We start from the raw sequence: 24,186 nt of genomic DNA on the forward strand, positions 1-24,186 counted from the left end.
TACCTTTGGAGCATGCTGAACAGATACTATCTCTACGAAATAAAAATCTATAAGTTTGCCTGTAATGTCATAGAATTTGGGTCCTAATCAGAAGTAAACAGCAGATCAAACTATTATTAATAAAATATCTTTGGGAGGACCTATTAAACAGTGTTTCATTATACATCGAAAGGGCTTACAGTTCTTGATGAATCTTTTTTCCAGTTTTGGTTAATTTTTCTTAACAGGGAGAAAGGCCTGTTGTGATGTATAAGGCAAGAGCAGTACAGTAGGGACCAGAACTTGGAAGCGCTTGGTGTCTTAAACTAGGAGATTTGACCTTTCAACAAGTGTTTATTGAGCACATACTATGTGCCAGGCGGTGAATTTATTGTACTCCTGAGCGTGTGGTTATGCTGTGGTGCCCCTCCCATACCCCTAGGATGTGGACTTGTGGTTCTCAGGGGGTTGTATTAGGTAGTCACCTGGGAAGCTACTTTTCTCAAAATACCCATGTTCTTTGTCCTCTGTCCCGACCCCAATGTAGATATCTCTGCCTGAGTAGAACATACGCATTTTGAAATAGCTTTCCAGGTGATTTTTATGCCCCTTCCCTTTTGAAAATCATTGTTATGTTTATTGGGCTCTTTTTTTTTTTTTTTAGGTTGAATGAGTAAACCACAAGCAAAATTATAATCAGTGTTTTTAAAGTTTTCATTCTTTTCTTGCCTACCTCATTCCTGTAATACTAAAACTAAAATAATTAATGTCTTGATTATACGCTCAGCAGGAATTAAATGCAGTTGTCATATTTAGAATTATATTTTATGCAACGAAGACATTAATTTGGGAAGAACTGGATTTAGTCTTCCTAATTGTATCTTTAGGTTATGCCTCTCATTAGGTGAACAAAGAGTTGTCATTTATAGTAGTATGTAATCTGCCTGGCAAAGACTTGTGATTAAAAAATTAGACTTAAAAAATGTTTTTAAGAGAAAATAGACTGTCATTAGCTTGTTGGAGACTGTGGCAAAAAGAAAGAAATCATAAAGGGAAAAAAGCATATATACGTTTAACCTGTGGTTGAACTATTTGAGTCAGCGGTTCAAATGAGCAGCTGTCGTGGGCGTGCATTTCAGTTCTTTTCAGTATAACTGTAATTGGGCAGCCTTTCTGTGTAAATGCACTCACAAAGCAGAAATCTGTGATTTCGGTACCCCCGGGCAGCCATGGCATTTATAACTCAATCCCAGGGTGTGCCCTTACAGATTAGGGGAGAAGCTGGGAAGTAACACGATGCAATTGGTATATTGTGTATTTTTCTTTTTATTAGTGTGCCGCTCCAACAAAAGCCCCTGGGTCTGTTTGACTTGTTCAAGTGTCCACTGTGGAAGGTAGGTGCCATACTTACTATCTCACTACCCTACTTGCTTTTTTCAGTTTGCCGTTGGGCTTTATGTCAGGGTTTCAGTGACTTGGATTTATTAGCACCATTGCTTAACCGTTGTATGTAATTCTCTGTAAGTCTTCCCTTCCCAGTAGGGTCTGTTCACTCAGTGATACCACTGGGGAAGACCTAGGGGGGGAGACCCTTTATTTATGTTGGTACTCAGAAGAATTAATTCGATGATCAGATAATCCAGAAATAGTTGATTGAAAAGATGAAATGAGGGCACTTTGAATTCTTTAGATAAAGGTTTACCTTAATGGTTGTTTGTTAAACCTTCTAATAGGGTAAATTTAAGCATATACAAAAGTATAGAGGTAATATAACTGAACTCCATTATTTTCATCACCCAGCTTCAACAGTGATCAGTACATTGCCAAACTTGTTTCACCTATTACCTACACTATTCCCAGCTTTACTGATTTTTGAATCAAATTCCAGATATCACATCATTCTTCTGAAAACAAAACAACAAAATGTTCATAAAGGAATTCCCTTGAAAAGGGTCTCGTTGTGGAGTTCATTATTAATTGCTGTTGAAGATGTACCAAATGTTTCATTGTTCCATTAAGATATTTTTGTTTTCCAGGGACTTAACACCCCCTACCCCCCAAATTTTGTTCAAGCCTGAGCATTTCCTCCCCTTTCTTGGCTTCAAAATGATGTTACTTAAATACTTTAGGAACTTTTTTCTTCGAACTCAAACTCAAATAAATATCACCCTTTGCATTCTTTTAGCTTGACAGCACATTTATTTCTATTGCTCTTTTAACTTAGAAAATCCACTTTGAATTTACTTAGAAGTATAGCTTAGCAGCAAGGGAATGGGAAATCATACTGTCACACGGGCTGAAATCTACATTATATTTATTAGAACTATTTCCCCATTGTTATTTTTAAACCCTCATTGCATGAAGAGAGCATCTGTGTTCAGTTAACTTTTGATTTTTCACATTTTGAGCCATGGAATTGAGTATTTTTTCCATGTACACTTAAAAGTACCTTTGGAAAATGTTAACTGCATATCTTAATTGTGGCTGTTGTGGTTTTGAAATCTCTAGGATTTGGGGACCCTGAAAATACTTTGTACAGATAACATTTAAAAAAAAAAAAAGAAGAAAAGTAGAAGCACTTAAATTCTGCACTTGAAGAGACAGATTCCTCTCCTAGATTTTGAGAGGTGAGAATTATAATGCAATAAAATTTATATAGTTCTGTTCTCCAGTTGTCTCATAGTGCTCTACGGCCTAAATCTTGAAGGTCATATGCCAACAAAAAGACCTGACAAACTCTCAAAAATTGGAGAGGTTAATGTTCTTAATAGCAAGGGACAAATAGTTCTCTAAGTAGGTTTTGGAAAAATAAATTGAAAAATTTCTAGACTCTGCAGGTAGTCTGTTTCCAATTGTAAGCAGTCTTAAATTTAGAAATTTAACGTAGTTTCAGAGAAATATGATTAAGTAGATTAAACAGATAATGGGAGTAGCTTGCATTTGGATCTTCTTTTTACATAGCTAATTGGTTAATTTTCTTTTATCATGTGACCCTGGATGTTGATTGCCAAGGATCCTGATTTTTCAGTAATTCTAGGCCTGTTTTCTGCAGAAAGTCTTAAATTGATTTTCCTTCAATTTATCAGTAGCATGTTTGAGTTGTATATTCTGTAGGCCTTCACGACATCATCCCATTTATTTTTCAAATTTTTGTGATTATGGTTAGAGATCTGTGACATATATATTGATGCTTTTCCTTTTTAGACCAAATTGCCCAGTTAAAATCTAAAATTAGATGAGGGAAATATTTATCCAGTTTATACATAATTGTTAACTTCTGAGTGATGTATTTGAATATTAGCCAAAATATTACTAATCTTAATGTCAGCAGTCATATACTAATTACTTTTCAGCAACACCTACAGTAACCATTTAAACGTCTAGTACATTTAGAGACTCTACAGTGTGGTGGCTAAATGAACTATATGTACTATGTTTCAAAGACCTAAAAGTAGGTGCCTTATTATCATTGTTCAGTATTGCTTTTTCTTTGATTTTGAAGGTGCTCATTATAAATATTAACTTTTGTTTCTCATGGCACAGTATAAATTCTATAAGCATAGGAAATTGAGCCGATTAGATATGGAACCTATACGATGCCTTGGAGTTTACCTTTTTAATTAAGTATTGGGTGTTTCTTGACCTACGCAATGTATGTGCTTAATATGACCACTTTCTAAACAATTATATTGTTCGAATTCTGAATAAATAGTAGTTAAGCATATAAAGGAAAACATGAATAAAATAATTACCAACATCTATTCGTTCATTTATGCATTCTGAGCCATGAATTTCTTAATCACCCAACAACTCATGAAATATAAGTACTATTATCTCCATTTTTCAGATGAGAAAATATAAGTGCAGAGAGGTTAAGTAACTCATCTAAGCTCACGTGGCCAGCATGTGACAAAGCTACTTTTGAACTCAGGCAGTCTAATTTTTGAGCTTATACTCTTAATCATTATTTTATTTTAAAATTGATTTTACTTTTGTGGACAGAGGACCCATATACACACGATTTTTGGTTATGTTTACTATAATGAAAAAATGGGGAAAAAACATCAAAATCTAAGCTGAGGTTAGTAGTGCCCCTAATGCTTCCACCTTTCCTAAGGTAGAGGCTGGGCCTGAAGTTGTCCTCCCTCTACCGCAGTTGTTCTACTTTCCCCAAGGTGAGTGTTGCTCCTGGTATAATTAAGGCGCCTCATGACAAAACATTACTTTAACTCTCTGAGTATGTTTATTTTAGTACCATTTGACCAACATCTGTTTTGACTGAGTTTTCAATAAGGCCTTGCCTTCTGTAAATTGACAACTTTCTAGGAACTGGGAAGTTTTGTTTTATAAGGGTCTTCATAGTACTGGCCAGTTACAACATTGTACAGTATTTAGGTGGAGGTTTGGAGGAACTTGGGTGTGTGCGCCATATGCATTATTTCAGTTTCATTCTGCTTTCTGTAATACACTGATTTATTAAATCTGATAGAAAGTGTTAGAAAATTGTTATGAATATAGTCAACCTTTAATTATCTTTGTCCGTTTAAAGAAATAGTTTATATAAGCTTAAGATGATTTGTACTTTGTATTGTTTCTAAACAAATGTGTTTACATATGAGTGGAGCTAATTATTTAGGCATTTGAATAAAATATCTGAAGCCATATTGATGAGAAAGAGAAGATTATCCTGTTTCCCTATCTGACTTTCACCTTTTACATAAACAGCCGTCCAAGCACAGTCTATGGCCCTGTGGGAAGTGGTTGAGTGATTTAGTTTACAAATCTTGCCTTTGAGAATAACCTGAGTTGGTTAGCAGTCTGAGAAAAGCTTAAAAAAAAAAAAAAAAAGAACAAAGCTATAGCAAAAGCATCAGCAAAGGAGTTGATAAGTGATAATTGTCGTGATATTGAAACTGATTGGCATAGATGAGCCTTTCCTTGCCTGGCCCTAATCTTGTGTGTAATTAAAAGTTGACTGTCATGTTTGATTGCAAAAAAGCATATTTTAAGCACTAAGCTTAATCACTAACTAATTGAATGCTCTTTAGGATTGAATGCTCTTATAAGGAGGAATTCTTTCTCATTCTAATTTGATTATCATCTAATTTTATTATCTACTATTTTAACTTCCAAAGCAATATTTAGATTAAAATAAAATTTTATTTGGTTTTAAGGTATGTGAATGGCCATGCAAAAAAACATTATGAAGATGCACAAGTACCCTTAACTAATCATAAGAAATCAGAAAAGCAAGATAAACCTCAGCATACAGTGTGTATGGATTGCAGTAGCTACAGTACCTACTGGTAAGTATTAATATTTTCTGGAGATGATATTCCTTACTCAGTGTCTGCAAGTGTTTCCTCATTTCCCTCACTCTTTCCCCTCCCCCATCAATCTCTAAACCAGTTGCTACAGCCATTACCTCCTTTTAGTTTTGTTAGGATGCATAGGGGATTGGAGCTATCAGGAATGCCTGTCTTTATTCATTCAGATTTTCTCTGCATTGTTCCCTTCAACTTCTGGGCCTCCTCTTTCCCACCCGCTCTGTTCCTTGTCCATCCTGATAAGCTTCAGGGCAATGAAAAGTATTTCTTTGTGGTTGTTCTTTATAATTCTTTTTATTTTTCTTATTTTGTTTTTAATTGAAGAATAATAAGATAAACACTCGTGTTCAAAACAAAACAAAACAAAACCCAAGCCCATGTTTTAATTGTCCAGTTAACATTTTGTTATGTAATCTTGAAAATGTAACTTCTTGGTTTAAAAACTGTTTTGACAATCACCTCTCCCAGCACAGATCCACTCTCGTCTCTTCCTCTGTAGATAAATAAATGTTAAGAATTTCATGTGTAGCCTTTCAGGCTTTTTTTTTTTTTTTTTTTTAAAGTATCACATCCTTTAAAAGGAGATTGGAGGCTCTGTTCTTTCTTTGTAATATAATATGCATGTCTGTTTCATATAAATGACAATGAAATAAGTATCGATTTTTGTGACTACTTAGAAATAGGTTATTTAGGTTACAGTAATGTTAAATAATTCGTATTCATTTGGTATGCTCAGAAGGTCAGTGTTTTTTGCAGTTTTAACTTCAGTGTGAAGCAAGTTTTTTTCCTTGACTAGTAAATTATAATGAATAATTCTTTAATCCGTTTACTCTCAATTAAAAGGTTTTTGAGATTGAAGGGGAAAAAAGCCATTTGAAAGATCCCTTTGGAGATCTTTTTTGGCCATCCAGCCCTTAAATGTCACACGAAAGCAGTACAGGACAGGAATGAGGATTTAAAGTCTAAATTTAATCACTTTTGATTTACACTCTACTGGAGTTTCGTGCTAATCTTTTCTAATTATTCTTAGTTGATTATTGTATTGTAGAAAAATGTCCATCAAAAGGAAGAAAGAGTGGCTTCCTATCTTTACAATTTTTAACGGTTTAACATTATTAATTTGTGGCTATTAAATGAAATATCTTAAGGTTTAGTCATGCAGACCACTACTCTTTCCATGGAAGATGTCCAGACCTGGAAGAGAGAGAAGCGAGAGGTAGATAACGATTTCAATAAAAATGAAAATCTTAGCAAGATTTTCATACCCGGGCTAGTGCTCAGTTTATTGTCATTTACTCTTGTAAAATGCTCCTTCCTATGAAAGGTGAGCATTAGCCAGGCTGTTAGAGTGTTCTCATTAGTTTTTCCCTTTTTCCCTCAGGAAACTTACATACTAGAATGACAGAGCTACCTAATTGACAGAACCATATGTTTCTTTAAGACTTACTTTTAGAGGGGCGCCTGGGTGGCTCAGTTGTTAAGCATCTGCCTTTGGCTCAGGTCATGTTCCCAGGGTCCTGGGATCGAGCCCAGGTCATGTTCCCAGGGTCCTGGGATCGAGCCTAGGTCATGTTCCCAGGGTCCTGGGATCGAGCCCCGCATCAGGCTCCTTGCTCTGTGGGGAGCCTGCTTCTCCCTCTTCCACTCCCCCTGCTTGTGTTCCCTCTCTTGCTGTGTCTCTCGCTGTCAAATAAATAAATAAAATCTTTAAAAATAAATAAATAAATAAAAATTAAAAAACAAAAAAACAAGACTTACTTTTAGAGAGCAGAATTTAAGATCACTCTTTAGGTATAATTTCACAATCATTGTTCTAAGTCATGTCAACCTGTATGTACCCGATGTTGAAAACATTCATTCTTCTTGATTTTCAGTTAGCAGTGTGCATGAAATGCTAAATGGGGAAGTTTGGAAATACAGTTAAATCTGTGCTATAACAAGTTTGCAGTGGGTTTTCTTGCAATTGGTGAGATTATGAGGAAACCGTAACTCTGAGGAAATTTTAAAAATTATCTTAATGAAGTAGAATAGGTCTCTTTAAAAATATAGGTTACGTACTTCAGTGTCTTCATTTATAAGAATATACTTTAAAGTTTCTGCATTTTGGAGGAGTACCTTTATTAACTAGAATTGGAATTTGATTTGTTTTATGTTGGTATAATATGCAAAAGTACATGTGGTTTCATGGCTGAATTGTAATTAAATGGCAGATCTTGAACTTTGGGGAATATACACCATGGCGGAGGCTTCTTGGCCATTTGCCAGTCTTCTGTGTGAAGTTATACAGAGCTGCAAGTGTGTGGACACTCAGAGCTTCTGAAATGCAGGAAGGGAACTGCAGCTGGTCACATTACTGTATTATTTGTAGGTTTAAGAACAAAATGCCAGGGAATCACCCTGGAGGATTATACTGATGCCTTAAAAGAAATCTGCAATAGTTGCAAACTGATAAAGCTGTAGTCTAAATTAACATTTTCCTCACACCTCAGCATGATTAGGAAAAAAATGAAAAAGGATTTCTTCTTTCTGTATGAATGTGTATGTGTGTTATTTTCTAGTATGCTTCAGTAATTTCACTTCAGTTCATCAAGTTTCCTTGCACATAAGTTTCTTATGGTTAGACTCAGTGATTTGCTTCCGAGGTAAAATATTGGTGCATTAGTTTTAACCTATTTGATTATTGTTATGCTTGTTATCAAAATCTTTTGACTTTATCTAATTTTAAAGCTCCTTTTCTATGTGCTCTCTGCTCTAAAGAAGTTGAAACATGTTCTGAGGCTTAGAGTTTGTCCTTACTTCCCCTTTCCAAGAGTCCCTGCCCTTTCCTATCTTAGCATATCCTTCGTGAAGTTACCACTCAACTCTCCCCCACTTCCCTCCTCCCAGCTTCAATTGTAGCTGGATGTAATCTCTCCTAAACTCATAGTTCTTAGGATACTTGTAATTTCCTGCTGCACGTTAGGTTATTTGTAAATGTCCTTGGGGACTGCAGGAACCATATATCAGATAACATCTTCCATAGTACTCAGTGTTTGGTGCAGAGTAGGCAATATGTTGTATTGTTGGAAAGATTGTATTTTGATTTATGTCTTCCAAAAATGGGGAAGGTTACACCAAATCTGTAATATTTGCCCTCTGATCATGTTGGAGGACTAAAGAACCACAGAACATCTTTCTCAAAGAAGACGTAAATCGTGGCTTGTGTGAGCTATTTCATTTACCTCCCAAGAGGGACACTCTGCTGCAGAGCAGTTCCCTTCACTTCTCACATAAACAGGACATCCGGAAGAAGCACGTATTGACCAAACAGAACAACATAAAATGGGTCACTGTTTCAAAAGAGGGAAAGCAATACCAAAAGGAGTCATTTTGATTTGACACAAACCTACTCCTAAAGGAGACTTTCATTTTTATAGAAATTCATTTTATTAACTAGAATTGGAATTTGATTTGTGAAGATTTCTATAAAATGAATTTCTATAAAAATGAAAATCTCCTCAAGATGTTCACACAAGGGCTAGTGTTCACTTTTATTATGTGTTAAGTAGTATTTCCTTTCCTCCCACCCCAACTTCTCTCTCCAGTCAGTAAAAATGTAATTGTATGTAGTATACATTATTGTATCAGAAAGAAACTATGATTAAAATTAGGAACTTTTATCTGATTTCTTACATAGACATTTGGAATTAATAGTTTAAAATGCTGAACAGAAAACTTCTGACATCTGACATAGTCTTGTCGACGCTGATCCGATAATCAATAGTAACCGAATTTCTGAGAATACAAAAATACAAAAGGAATATTAAAACTAAATAAAATAAAATGAAAAATATAAAATTAAACTACTAGGCAGGGTAATATTTTAAGGCACTATATCAAACAAAGACATATTATGAAATGTGAATCAATTTGTCTAGAAAAAAGACTTGTATTTCAGATTTTTTAAAAAAAGATTTATTTATTTTAGAGAGAGTTCGGGGCGGGGGGAGGGAGTGGAGGAGCAGAGGGAGAGGGAGAAACTCAAGCAAATGAGCCCCACATGGGGCTCAATCCTGAGACCCTGAGATCACAACCTGGGTTGAAACCAAGAGTCAGATGCTTAACTGACTGTGCCATGCAGGCACCCCTGTATTTCAGATTTTAAACACCTGTAACAAATACCAGTTTTAACTAAAACTAATAAAAATAAAGTTCTTAGTTTTGGACTTAAATTGATACCGAATCATTTTCAAAGGAAATTATGATTAAATATTAAAAAGGAGGGGAAAAAAGTTAAAAAAAAAAAAATGGAGCACCTGGGTGGTTCACTGGGTTCAGTATGGAACTCTTGATTTCGGCTCAGGTCATGATCTCAGGGTCGTGAGTTTGAGCCCTATGTTGGGCTCTGCGATGGATGTGGAGCCTGCCTAAGGTTCTCTCTCTGCCACCCCCTGCCCCGCCTTGTTCGCTCGTGCGTACACACGCTCGCTCTCAAAAGAGAAAAGTAAAAGGGAAAATCTTTAGACTATCTTTATAAACAATTTGGGTACAAATCTTCAGTGTTGTAAAGATTAGAGAACAGGAAGAGTTTTGTTTATTTAAAAACAGTATTTTTGAAGTTTAAAAAGAACTTTTTCAGTAGAGGTGGTCTGAAAACATGAAAGGCTCTTCCTTAATAAGCTAGTACTTGTCTGCTTTCAACAAAGGATATAGGTTTTCTGGGGCGCCTGGGTGGCTCAGTTGGTTAAGTGACTGCCTTCGGCTCAGGTCATGATCCTGGAGTCCTGGGGTCCTGGGGTCGGGGCTCCCTGCTCGGCAGGGAGTCTACTTCTCCTTCTGACCTTCCCCCCTCTTGTGCTCTCTCTCTCTAATTCTCTCTCTCAAATAAATAAAATCTTTAAAAAAAAAAAAAAGGATATAGGTTTTCTCTGCAGTTGTTGTTCTAATTTTCCAGAATTGGCTTATTTGATGGCAGTACATCAGAATTTAGTAAAAGAGAATTTAAAAATAAGCTTGCTATGTAAGTTCTTTTGGGTTTTAACTTTCCTTGGCTTGAAAAGATGAAGTCACTAGAATACAGGCTTTTTTTTTTTCCTGTAATTCTATCTTTTATAATAAAACCAGAGGTCAGATTTGCCTTCGGATGTCACAATATTATGCAAGGGAACAAAAAGGAATTTAAAACTTAATGACAGACCCGCCATTGTCCTTCTTGAGGGGTACTTTTTGCGTAAAAGTTTTCGTTTTGTTTTGAGGGGATTTACAACTTACTGGGTTTTTTTTTGTTTTTGTTTTTTTTAAGATTTTATTTATTTGACAGAGAGAGACACAGCGAGAGAGGGAACACAAGCAGGGGGAGTGGCAGAGGGAGAAGCAGGCTTCCCGCGGAGCAGGGAGCCTGATGTGGGGCTCGATCCCAGGACCCTGGGATCATGACCCAAGCCAAAGGCAGCCGCTTAACTGACTGAGCCATCCAGGCGCCCCTACAACTTACTGTTTAAAGATCACTTTGTAGGGACGTCTGGGTGACTCAGTCCGTTTAGCGTTTGCCTTTGGCCCAGGTCATGATCCCAGGCTCCTGGGATCTAGTCCCACGTCATTCTCCTTGCTCAGCAGGGAGCCTGCTTCTGCCTCTGCCTGCAGCTCCCTCTGCTTGTGCTCTCTCTCTCTCTCTCTCTCTCTCTGTGTCAAATAAAGTCTTTAAAAATAAATAAATAAAGATCACTGTAGCCAGTAGATTAAAGGACTTGTTTCTTTACTGTTGCATAATAAATCAGGTTCATTTGTATGATGATTGCTTCTTGTTTCAGATAGGTGGTGAAAGGTTTGGTTTGGGAATATTTTCTTACTTCTTCAAGAATGTGATATGGGTCTTTATAACTTCAATAGCACTTAATAGGAATGGAAAAACAACCTTAGAATTTTAAAGCTAAGGAAGAGATTTTTCTGTTTTGGGTGTGTGTGCCATAAAATATTGTAGCAGTTGAGCAATTAAAAGTGGCTAGTGGGACTCAGGAATTTAATGTTTTAATTTGTTTTGTTGAAGTCAACCACATGGGGCTTCTGTATTTCAGAATGCAGTAGCTATTATACTAGATGTTGCAGCCTCAAACTATTAAAATTTAACATTGAGTATTTTAATGTTACGAAACTTTCAAAACCTTTAGACAAAAATCTGAAACTCCAGGGCACCTGGGTGGCTCAGTTGGTTGAGCAACTGCCTTCGGCTCAGGTCATGATCCTGGAGTCCCGGGATCGAGTCCCGCATCAGGCTCCCTGCTCGGCGGGGAGTCTGCTTCTCTCTCTCCCACTCCCCCCTCTTGTGCTCTGTCTCTAAAATAAATAAATAAATAAAATCTTAAAAAAAAAAAAAAATCTGAAACTCCAAAAAGAAAATAAGTCAGTTTCACTAATTAAAATATTTTGTTGCAAATAATTAAAACTTAAATATAACTCAGTAAGATATATCAAAAAGAAAACTTACATATTACTGAGTTAGTTTCACCTGAAATCTGCCAACCTATTCATTATTTGTATCAGGATGTCATAAAGAAATCCCAGATTATTGTACCATTACAAGCAAAAATACCTTTATAAATAGCCATTTCTGAACAAAAAACACCAATAACATTGAAATAAAAGGAACTATATTAAAAAACTATATTAAAATATAGTTTTCCGACAACCAAAGGAAAAAAGAAAGCATCACGTACTAAAGCCATTTCCATTAAATCAGAAACAAGACAGGAATACCTTTTATAGTCATTTACCTGTCAGTATTCTCGAACATTATTTTGGCAGTTCTAGCCATTGAAATAAGACAGTAAGTAAATGAGATAATTCGTATAAATATTGGAAAAGAAGAAAAAAAATTTTGTTTTCAAATTATATAATAGAATGCACAGAAGTTCAGGGATACTTTAGTGGAAAACAACTAGAATCAATAAAAAATTCTGAAATGGTGATATATGATAAATATATAAATACTAATAGCTTTCTCTTTATTAGCAGTCATCAGTAAAAAATGGAAATGACCAAAGAAACAAAAAAAACAAACATTCAACATAATGATAAAAACTATAGACTAGGTGTAGGAATAAATGTATTAAAGAAGACACAAAGCAAAGCTGTAGATCCTTTGTGAAGAAAATTTGGTATTATAAACAGTCCTTCCTCCCCCCACATTTTTACCTTCAGAATTTTTTTGGAAGGATTTATTTGAGAGAGCAAGGGAGCGAGAGAAAGCATGCACACGCGTAGGGGGAGGGGCAGAAGGGAATGGGGAGAGAGAATCTTAAGCAGACTCCTTGCTGAGCACAGAGCCCAATGTGGGGCTTGATCTCACCAATCTGAAATCATGACCTGGGCCGAAATCAAGAGTCGGGCACTTAACCAACTGCCCAGGCGCCCCTTACCTTTGAAATTTTTACTTGAGAGTCTAATTTACATGACGGCCCGCAAACAGCATGGGAACAGCATCCAAAAAAAAAACAGAATAGCAGATGTGTTGGCTCTTACTCAATAAATAAATATTTTTTGAGCACCTATTCTGTGCTGGGAACCTAGTTTTTAGTGCCATCATTCTCCAAAATAATGCACTTGAAGGGGTGGAAAGAAAATATAGAACTTCTATTAAAAGTTTATTTTTATTTTTATTTGAGAGAGGGCAAGAGCACAAGCAGGGGGAGAGGCAGAGGGAGAGAGAGAAAGCAGACTCCCGCTGAGCGGGGAGCCTGATGGGGTTCTTGATCCAAGGACCCTGAGATCATGACCCGAACTGAAATCAGGAGTCAGACACTTAACCAACTGAGCCACCCAGACACCCCTGATAGTTTTTATTAAAAAAAAAGTTTTGGCCAATAATATACCTGATGTCTGTGGGTCTTTTGATTAGGTGGTGATGTGTCATGAACTATACACAGAATGTCCTGAATCAGAGCTTCACTTGTTGAGCTCTCACCCTTGTTCATTTTGCAGTATACTGCAGTCTGTCTAGTTACATGGATTAATTACTTAGTTTGTCCAAGTCAACCCTCATCAAATGGATACACTATTTAAAAGATTTTTACCAAATGGGGGGCCTGGCTAGCTCAGTTGGTGGAGCATGCGATTCATGATCTCGGGTTGTGAGTTCGAACCCCATGTTGGGTGTGGAGCCTACTCAAAAAAATTAAAAAGCAGTGCCTGGGTGGCTCAGTCAGTTAAGCATCTGACTCTTGATCTCAGCTGAGGTCTTGATCTCAGGGTCATGAGTTCAAGCCCCGTGTTGGGCTCCACGCTAGGTGTGGACCCTACTTAAAAAAAAATTTTTTTTTAAATACAAAAGATTTTTACCAAACAAGCCCTACAAGATAATAATAATAGGAACACAAATACTGGTGAACAAGAAAAGGGCAGGCTGACAGGCTTTCCTACTCTGAGCTCATTAAACACATGACAAGGTAAAAATACTGACTTTCTAATAAAAACACAGACTAGTCAGATTTGGTAAGTTGGAAAAAAAGCTTAAGCTACAAGAAGTATGAATTTATATCTCTTATGATTAATGTCAAAACTCACCCTATGTGTATATTATACTTTGAGATATTTGTTAAATCATAGTGTGAAAATGTCCTAAATAGGACATTTTCAAATAGTTTATTTCACCTCTAGCTTATTCTTTTAATATGTTTCTTTTTTTATACTATACACATTAATTTAGATGTACTTATATATGAAATTTTATATAGAAACATGTATAAATATGTTGGGGGTGGTGGATGCTCAGTTTTGTTGTTTCACTTTTTAACCTGATTAGATGCCTCATGAAACTAATTTGAAGATTTCTCCTTAATAGACTAGTGTTTTGCATTTTAGAATTAGAGGGGGCATATATAGTGCAGGGAAAAAAATAGGAAAGAAGTGTTTCTAAAGTTATAATTAAAAAAAAAAATAAACCCACATTAAATTTTAGGATAAGAAAATGATTAAGTCATGCTGTAAATTTTCATTTTTGGGGAATGGGAAAGAAAGCACAGTTGGGGGGCACCTGGGTGGCTCAGTTGGTTAAGCAGCTGCCTTCAGCTCAGGTCATGATCCCAGGGTCCTGGGATCGAGCCCCGCATCGGGCTCCCTGCTCAGCGGAGAGCCTGCTTCTCCCTCTCCCTCTGCCTGCCACTCTGCCTACTTGTTCTCTCTCTCTGTCAAATAAATAAATAAATAATATCTTAAAAAAAAAACAAAACACAGTTGGGGATGACCAAGTGAGGAATTTTTTTTAAGATTTTATTTATTTGAGGGAGAGAGAGAGTGTGCATGCACGCAGGCACACAAGCTTGAGCAGGGGGAGGAGCAGAGGGAGAGGGAGAGAATCCCAAGCCTACTCCATCCAGAGGGTGGAGCCCTATGCCAGGCTTGATCTCACCACCCTGAGATCACCACTCCAGATGAAAGCTTAAATCTATATATAAAGCAGGTAATACAGAAGTGAAAGAGAAGATTGGGAGGCAAAGGTGAGAGAGAAGAAAATATAAGTAAGGCTAACATTGTGGGACCATCAAATACTATACCTTAATTTGGCTATACATATCTGTGGATTTGAAAATCACTGTATAAGGGGGTAGAGTGAGGGAGATCACACCAAAGGAAATAACCAAAGTATGGAATAGAATGCTAGTTGAAATGGAGGAGAAAAAAGATGCATTTGGGGGAAATTATAGACAGAAAAGTAGAAAGGATTAGACATGATTAGATGTGAGAAATTAGAAATAAATTAAAACCTGAAAGTATACACATAAAGAATCAATGTAATCAAGAAATTGGACAATTTTATTTTGTTCTTTTTTAGAGTAAGCAGAATGTGAAATAAAGCTGTGATTTTATCCATTTTTTACCTCCCTAATTATATAGTAGTGTAAATAACTTGTTTCTTACAAAAATTTACCTGCTACTTGAGGTATGTTCTTTTAGTGCAAGGTAGTAAAATTAATTTTTTTTCTTAACATCAGTGTACATGTAAATTCCATACTGTATGCTTAATTTCTTTCTTTTTTTAAACATTTTATTTATTTATTTGAGAGAGAGAGAATGAGAGAGAGCACATGAGAGGGGGAAGGGTCAGAGGGAGAAGCAGACCCCCTGCTGAGCAGGGAGCCTGATGCGGGACTCATCCAGGGACTCCAGGATCATGACCTGAGCCGAAGGCAGTCGCTCAACCAACTGAGCCACCCAGGCTCCCTGTATGCTTAATTTCTTTATTAACTATTGGCTTAAAGTAATTTAAAACTAAGATCATTTTTGGCTCAAGGAATTTGGATTTAAGACTAATCTTCACATAGCCAAGATGATAGTGTGGTTTGTTTCAAGGTTTTAAAAGTAAAGAAAGATACCAGTTCCCTTCCTACCTTGCTTTTTATATCCTATTTCTTTGTCTGACATCACTAATATGATTTCAAGTGTTATTTTTTGTCTTTAATGTTCAAATTACTTAGATTTTCTTAAACAATTCTTTGTTTTTTCTAAATACAAAAGTGAACCTTTTCCTTTTCTGACAAGTAGCCTTTTAGAAGTAGAGGTTATCTTTACTTGAAGAATCATCTAAAATCACTAAACAAAAACTTTCTTTTTTTTTAAAGATTTTGTTTGTTTATTTGACAGAGAGAGAGAACACAAGCAGGGGGAGGGGCAGAGGGAGAAGCAGACACCCCGCCGAACAGGGAGCCCAATGCGGGCTTGATCCCAGGACCCTGGGATCATGACCCGAGCGGAAGGCAGACGCTTAACCGACTGAGCCACCCAGGCACCCCTAAACAAAAACTTTCTTTTTTTAAAGATTTTTTTTTATTTATTCATTTGAGACACAGAGATACAGAGAGAGAGAGAGAGAGAGAGAGCATGAGCAGTGGGAGAGGCAGAGGGAGAGGGAGAAGCAGACTCCCGGCCAAGCCAGGAGCCCGATGTGGGGCTCGATCCCAGGACCCCGGGATCACGACCTGAGCCGAAGGCAGGCGCTTAACGACTGAGCCACCCAGGCGCCCCCTAAACAAAAACTTTCTTAAGTGTAAATTTAATAGCCTAAAAATTTGTTGTATAATATACGTAATTCTTGACTTTTGTTTGTTCGACACATGAAGTCCTATGTGAATGAGATGCTAAACCCTGGACCGCCTCTCCTAGTGAAGTACTAATCAGGTTATCTGAACTCTGACCAGCTTCCTCCTATCACAATTTCTCAGTGACAGCAGTATAGAAAGAAGTCAAAGAGGAATACAACTCTTTATAATATTACTTCAACTACATTTTGGGAACCAGGTGTATTTTCACCTTACAACATTTAACCATATTTTATAACATTTATTTCAAAATGGGAAATGCATTCCAAGTTTCAGAGGACTAATCTACAAGCTTTGGAAATCTTCTTGAAGGGAAAGAGTGACTGTATTTTTTTTTTTTTCAGGTATTAGAGGTGAGTATAATTCTGACTGATTGGCTTCAACACAGTTGTAAACCAGGGAGAGATTTTTAGAACTTGTTTACTTTAAATCCTTCTGTTTACCTTGGGAGTTTTTAATACCAGTATTAGTGGGATAGTTTCCAATTTGAAAGCAGTGTCTCAGCTAAAACTAAGGCAGCTAGACAACATTTAAATTCTCATTTATATTCGACTTTTCTTACTGATTTTCTTTTGACCTCTTGGCCTGGGAGGAAGAAGAAATCAAAAGGTGTTGTGGGCAGCTAGAGAAGCCCATGCTGTGAGGCAGCTCTTCGTTACACAAAGGAAGGAAACTAACATTTATTGATCTCTACCACATGCTAGGCACTCTTAGAAGTTTTGGCCCATAGAAGTAGGTGCTTTCCTTTAACGTCATCATCATCAAATAATACTTGCATAGTGTGGTAAATTCAGAGTATAGAAGTTATAATCTTAGAAATAAGTGTCCTTCTTAGTGACTGTAAGAGAACCTAAAATTGGCTCTTGAGAAATAAGGACAGTTGTGAAAATATTAACAAATTTTTTTAAATCGGTGAAAACTAACCCAGACAAAACAAAATTGATTTCTTATAGCTCAGTAAAGTTAAATTTGTTACCCCTTTATGATATTGGGTTATTGTAGAATATTAGAGCAGGTAATGTCCTAGATACCCTTTAGATTGCCAGTGCTATCCAACAGAAATAATATGTCATATATGTAATTTTAAATTTTCTAATAGTCACATTAAAAAGGCAAAAAGAAACAGGTGAATTAATTTTAATTGTATATTTTGTTTAACCCATCTATTCAAATACTATCATGTCAACATGTAATCAACGTAAAATTATTAGAGATAGTTTGTGTTCTTTTTTTTTTTTACATAAAACTTTCCAAATCCAGTGTATATTTTACACTTACAGCACATCTCCATTCAGATACTAAACTTTCATTAGAAATGCTTGACTTGCTCTTCTGAGGACGGCGTCCATAGGCATTCAGAATGGTCCAGCGTTTGACCTACCGTCGTAGGCTGTCCTACAATACAGCCTCTAACAAAACTAGGCTGTCCCGAACCCCTGGTAATAGAATCGTTTACCTTTATACCAAGAAGGTTGGGAAAGCACCAAAATCTGCATGTGGCGTGTGCCTAGGCCGACTTCGAGGAGTTCATGCTGTGAGACCTAAAGTCCTTATGAGGTTGTCCAAAACGAAAAAACACATTAGCAGGGCCTATGGTGTTCCATGTGTGCTAAGTGTGTTCATGACAGGATCAAGCATGCTTTCCTTATTGAAGAGCAGAAAATCGTTGTGAAAGTGTTGAAGGCCCAAGCACAGAGTCAGAAAGCTAAATAAAAAAAATGAAGCTTTTTTGAGTAATAAAAAAAAATCAGAAAGCTTGGGGGGAAAAAAAAGGAAATGCTTGACTTCTATTTAGATTCATAAAAATTGCAGTTAAAAAAGTAGATTCTATGGGGCGCCTGGGTGGCTCAGTCGTTAAGCGCCTGCCTTCGGCTCAGGTCATGATCCCAGTGTCCTGGGATCGGGCCCCGCATCGGGTTCCCTGCTCCTCGGGAAGCCTGCTTCTCCCTCTCCCACTCCTCCTGCTTGTGTGCCTGCTCTCTCTCTCTCTCTCTCTGTCAAATAAATAAATAAAATCTTTAAAAAAAAAAAAAAGTAGATTCTAAGAACTATTAGAAGTTTTCCAATGAGGGCGCCTGGGTGGCTCAGTTGGTTAAGTGACTGCCTTCGGCTCAGGTCATGATCCTGGAGTCCCAGGATCGAGTCCCGCATCGGGCTCCCTGCTCGGCAGGGAGCCTGCTTCTCCCTCTGACCCTCCCCCCTCTCATGTGCTCTCTGTCTCTCTCATTCTCTCTGTCTCAAATAAATAAATAAAATCTTTAAAAAAAAAAAGTTTTCCAATGAATGAAGTACAGAAAAACCATTTTTCTTTAATATTTGCATCTGTATTGATAAAACTGACTCTTTTTTTTTTTTTTTAAGATTCCATTTATTTATTTGAAAGAAAGAATGAGACAGAGAGAGAGAGCACGAGATGGGGGAGGATCAGAGGGAGAAGCAGACTCCCTGCTGAGCAGGGAGCTCGATCTGGGACTCAATCCCGGGACTCCAGGATCATGACCCGAGCCAAAGGCAGTCGCTTAACCAACTGAGCCACCCAGGCGCCCTGACTCATCTTTTTAGAACAACTGATTTGACTCTGAAACAAAAGCATATCAGTTTCAAAACTACATCTAAGTAAATCTACTAACTCTTGTAACAATTCAGTATTACCAACATTGAAATCAAAGGGGCACTATGTAAACTGAAAATCGACTCTTAAATGTATCCATATAAACAACATGCCCTTCAATTTTCTCACAGATTTTATTATTTTATTTTATTTTTAAAGATTTTATTTATTTATTTGACAGAGAGAGACACAGCGAGAGAGGGAACACAAGCAGGGGGAGTGGGAGAGGGAGAAGCAGGCTTCCCGCCGAGCAGGGAGCCCGATGCGGGGCTCGATCCCAGGACCCCGGGATTATGACCTGAGCCGAAGGCAGACGCTTAACGACTGAGCCACCCAGGCGCCCCTTCATTTCAAGAAAATCTTGAATTAGAGGGGTACCTGGCTGGTGCATTCAGTAGAGTGTGCAACTCTTGATCTTGGGGTCGTGAGTTTTGAGCCCCACGTTGGATGTAGAGATTACTTAAAAATGAAATCTTTAAAAAAAAAGAGGGGTGCCTGGGTGGCTCAGTTCGTTGAGCAGCCGACTCTTGATTTTGGCTCATGATTTTGGCTCAGGTCATGATCTCAGGGTCCTGGGATCCAGCCCCATGTCAGGCTCCACGCTCAGTGGGGAGTCTGCTCAAGGATTTTCTTTCTTCCTCTCCCCCTACCCCCATGCACACGTGTGTTGTCTCTCTCTCTAAAATAAGTCTTTAAAAAAAAATTTTTTTTTGAATTAGAATAAATAGTAGAGTAAATCTTTGTAAACTCTTTCATGACTCAAACTGAAGCAGTGAACATTGGCAAAGAACTTTTCTAACAATATGAAAGATTATTTAATTCATTATCATGAATTATGGTCATTAAATTCATTATCTTCTATTTTTTTTATAACAGTTTCATAAACTGGTGATGATTCATAGCATTTGTACATATATACTGAACAATTTTAATAACTGCATCCATGATACAGTCCATTTCAGAACACAGATATTTTCGATATGTATCACACAGTGAAATAAATATAATAATAAGGGAAATATAGTAAATCCAGATTTTGGATCTCACATAGCTGGCCCATTGTCTTTTTTTTTTTTTTTTTAGGATTTTATTTATTTGAGAGAGAGAGCACGCACAAGTAGGGGAGAGGAAGAAGCAGGCTTTCCGCTGAGCAGGGAGCCTGATGCAAGGCGCAGTCCCAGGACCCTGGGACCATGACCTGAGCCATAGGCAGATGCTTAACTGAAGGCAGACACTTAACTGACTGATCCACCCAGGCTCCCCCATTGTCTGTCTTGACAGAAACTTTTTCCTATCTAGCTGAAAGTGACAGATGTAAAAGATTAAAAAATATAGTATCTACAACTTGAGATTGATTAGATGAAGACATTTCTTTGTAAATTTAGAAGTTGTTTGAGACAAAACATACCCAGAATGTTAGTCAGTATCTCTTGTGAAGCTCATTTAAAGCTAAAAATAAAAGTACTTGCAATTTTTCAAATGTTGAATAGATTGATCTTTAATATTGTTAGAAAAGTCTTTTATTTACTGGCACTCACTTGGTGGGTCAATTTAAGATATTTCACGTTTTGTTTTAATTGTTTCCTCAAATTTTAAAACCTAATTCCCTTAACTGAAATGATAATTAAATTTTTTATCTTTCCATCTAAAAATGGTTCTCTTTGTTGAGCAAGAATCCCAGCCATTTTATGGCTGGCCAAAATTATAAGCTCAGATCCTATTTAATAATCACAGACATTTTTTTTTGTTATATGTTTAATTTCATTAGCTGCTTTATTTTTTGACTGTTGAGAGGCAACTTCTTATTAAATGAATATGCATTTGCTGAAGATGACTCTTGGTATTATCTTAAAACTTCTTTTATTTATTTATTTTTTAATTTATTCATTTATTTGACACACAGAGAGAGAGCGCGTGCACAAGCCCGGGGGAGGGGAAGAGGGAGAAGCAGACTCCCCGCTGAGCAGGGAGCCTGATGTGGGGCTAGATCCCAGGACCTTGAGATCATGACCGGAGCTGAAGGCAGACACTTAACCAACTGAGCCACCCAGGCACGCCTTAAAACTTCTTTTATACAACTTACTCATTTTTCTCTGCTATAGCAAATTGTATTGCCATCCTTTGTAAAATTTGTGACATACCTTCTCCACTTGATACTGCCCCATTAGTGTGCCTTCATTTGAAAGTTAAAAGTTTTTTCATTCTTAATTTTTTTTAAAGGTTTTATTTATTTATTTGACAGAGAGACACAGCGAGAGAGGGAACACAAAAAGGGGGAGTGGGAGAGGGAGAAGCAGGCTTCCTGCAGAGCAGGGAGCCCGATGCAGGGCTCGATCCCAGGACCCTGGGATCATGACCTGAGCCGAAGGCAGACGCTTAACGAATGAGCCACCCAGGTGCCCCTCATTCTTAATTTTTAAGCCAGAAAAATAATTTGCATTATAATTAAAATAAGCGTTGCAGCTTAACTACCGATTACTATTTACATAGTTATCACTGTAACTCTGCTGTCTGCATAAAATATTCAGATAAACACATGGTAGTGCTACATTGTTGCATAGAAAAATAACCATCTGTTGACATAAACTAGATTGGTGATATGCTTATGTAATACTAGAAATGACACATGCACCCATCATGTGCACTGCAATACATCTTAGGTGATGTAATAATAAAAGTGAAGTATAGTTTTGCCAAAACCATAAAACTGTGTTTAGTGGAAAATTATTTTTTACTGCTTTAGTTGTTAAGTGAAATTTTGTATCAATTAGAATTTTTTAAAAATTAAAATTCAATTCTTAAGTGGCATCAGCCACATTAGCACAGCTCTAGAATCTAGAGCAACTTATTTAATGATGTAAGTTCAGAGAGATGAAGCAACTAGATCCAGTCAAGCCAGATTAGTTTAGAATGGAGCAAAACCATAAATAAATCTATATTCAATATTATGAAAAATGTTACTTTAACAAATGTTTTATATCCTAGGCTCAATCCATATCACACCAAAAAGAATTACTTTATTTATTTATTTAAAAAAAATTTTTTTTAGAGCAGCGGGGCGGGGCAGAGGGAGAGGGAGAGAATCTCAAGCAGGCTTCACGCCCAGCTCAGAGCCCGAGGAGGGGCTCGATCTCACAACCCTCAGATCGTGACCTAAACTGAAATCAGGAGTCAGACGCTTAACCAACTGAGCCACCCAGGTGCTCCAAAAAGAATTACTTTAATAAGAAAAAAACCAGTTATTTAATTTAACTGGAAACAATTTGTTTAAACAAAGCAACAACTTTTTTATGGAGGTTCAGGGGTTCACTTTTCAATTAGAGATTATGGCATACTGTAAATAGATGAAAGGTGAGATAAATTTGCTCTTAGACTTCATTCCCCAGATGAACACTAGCATTTAGCCTTGTTTTTGTTTTGAATACTGAGTCTTGTTTTATCTGTAATACATGCATAAATATATGCAAACATAAAATGAAAATGTTAGGAGGAATTAGAGTAGCAGCATAATCAGTGAATGCTTAAGCTTCTTAGAGGAACCAGGTGCCTTAAGTCTAAATTTACAGAGTAGACCTTACTCTCTTAGCATTATGCTGAGAAGAAGCAAGGAATTAAACCTTTTCACTAATTTAATATTTTACATATTTATCATAAAACTGATAAAGAATTTTCTCCTGCCATTGCTGGTACTTTGATGATAGAGAAACAGTCCAGGACGTAAAAGGTAGCTTTTGCTATTTGTGAAAATGTCAGGAAACTTGGAGAATACTTTAGAGACTCTTGATTGATAGCATAGGTACTCAGCTAATGGGGGAGGGGCATTAACTAATTACATAAATATTACTGTTTTAGTTAAAGTTTTCAAAAGCATTCACTTGAAATTTTAACTTCTGTAAATAAAAGACCTTAGGATACATGCTTCTCTGTGTAATCTTTTTTTTCCCCCCATTACTTTCCCCCATTTTCTTCTAATGTTTTTTGGATTCTGCTAGAGATGACCTAATTTTTACTAATTGCTCTGCATTCAAAGTTTTATTTGCTGAGTGGCAGCATTACTGTCATTATTCTTTGGTAGTTATAATAAGTGGTTTTATACAAAGCCGCTATTCAAAAGAATATATTGGTACTAGCTTGTAAGTTGTTTTTGTTAAAATTGGCCTTATTCCAGGAAAAAATTGAATGCTAATGTAGAAGGTGAAGTTTATTACGTGAGTTCCTTTATTTGCTTATTGACTTGCTAAAATACACACACACACACACACACAATATCAGTTTTAAAGAACACCTTAAAATATCTTTCTTCAAAGCAATTATCAGTTTCCTAAAAGATGTAGCCACTGTTTTATACTTTAGTTTTCTAGCACCTCTGAATGATTGTTCTTCTCAACCATCTGAATTCAATTTATTTTAATTAAATTGTTTTAAATGTATAGCTTTATTTTTAGTTTTTTTTTTCTTTAAATTTAACTGTCCCTGTAGGTTAATTACCTTTTCCCTGCTCTTCATTTAAATTTCTTCTCCCAGAAAGACAATTATATGATCTCACTGATACGAGGAATTTGAGAAACAAGACAGAGGATCATAGGGGAAGGGAGGGAAAAATGAAACAAGATGAAACCAGAGAGGGAGACAAACCATAAGAGACTCTTAATTTCAGGAAACAAACTGAGGGTTGCTTGAGTGGTAGGGGGTGGGAGGGATGGGGTGGTTGGGTGATGGACATTGGGGAGGGTATGTGCTATGGTGAGCGCTGTGAATTGTGTAAGACTGAGGAATCACAGACCTATACCCCTGAAACAAATAATACATTATATGTTAATAAAAAAAATAATAAATCTCTTCTCCCCCCAAATTCCTTATTATTTTGAGTTGGGACGCATTACCTGACAGCTTTGGGCTTAATGCTTGGTGAATTGACTTGGTGCTTTTTATTTTCCATGTATTATGCACCACTAAAAAGAATGTAACACATGTAGCAGCTTATTTTGTTTTTGAAGGAGGAATTGAAGAGCTTTTGAGTAAAAATGTGAAAAGAAGCTAGTGTTCATTGCCTACGTGGCTTTTTAAAAAGGCTCTTAAAAGACATTCCATTGTGGATTCCAAGTCCTCTTTAAACTTACCACCGACAGTAACTGCCTGCAGAGCCAAGTGATCATCTTGGCAGCAGCCAGGCCTTTTAGTGATTTCATTATGTGGTTTC

The 24,186-nt window shown here is 36.8% G+C and overlaps 1 protein-coding gene and 1 pseudogene across 6 annotated transcripts in view; both read left to right on the forward strand.

Moving 5' to 3' along the window:
• USP3 (ubiquitin specific peptidase 3) overlaps window positions 1-24,186 on the forward strand; it is a 109,724-nt gene that overhangs the window by 30,049 nt on the left and 55,489 nt on the right. For 3 of the 5 annotated variants that reach the window (XM_034994077.1, XM_034994075.1, XM_034994076.1), the window contains exons 2-3: window positions 1,313-1,373; window positions 5,154-5,285. In XM_034994077.1, coding sequence (XP_034849968.1) covers window positions 1,313-1,373; window positions 5,154-5,285 — 193 coding nt within the window. Of the gene's footprint in view, window positions 1-1,312; window positions 1,374-2,487; window positions 2,607-5,153; window positions 5,286-24,186 lie in introns of all 5 variants that reach the window. The other 2 variants (XM_034994078.1, XM_034994079.1) reach the window with 1 other exon arrangement.
• LOC118003242 lies at window positions 16,236-18,134 on the forward strand (annotated as a pseudogene). Its single transcript, XR_004677294.1, has one exon. The product of XR_004677294.1 is annotated as a 60S ribosomal protein L34-like (transcript).

Source organism: Mirounga leonina, unplaced genomic scaffold (assembly GCF_011800145.1).
Source record: "Mirounga leonina isolate KUSES-001 unplaced genomic scaffold, KU_Mleo_1.0 Mir_91, whole genome shotgun sequence".
Lineage (NCBI taxonomy): Eukaryota > Metazoa > Chordata > Mammalia > Carnivora > Phocidae > Mirounga > Mirounga leonina.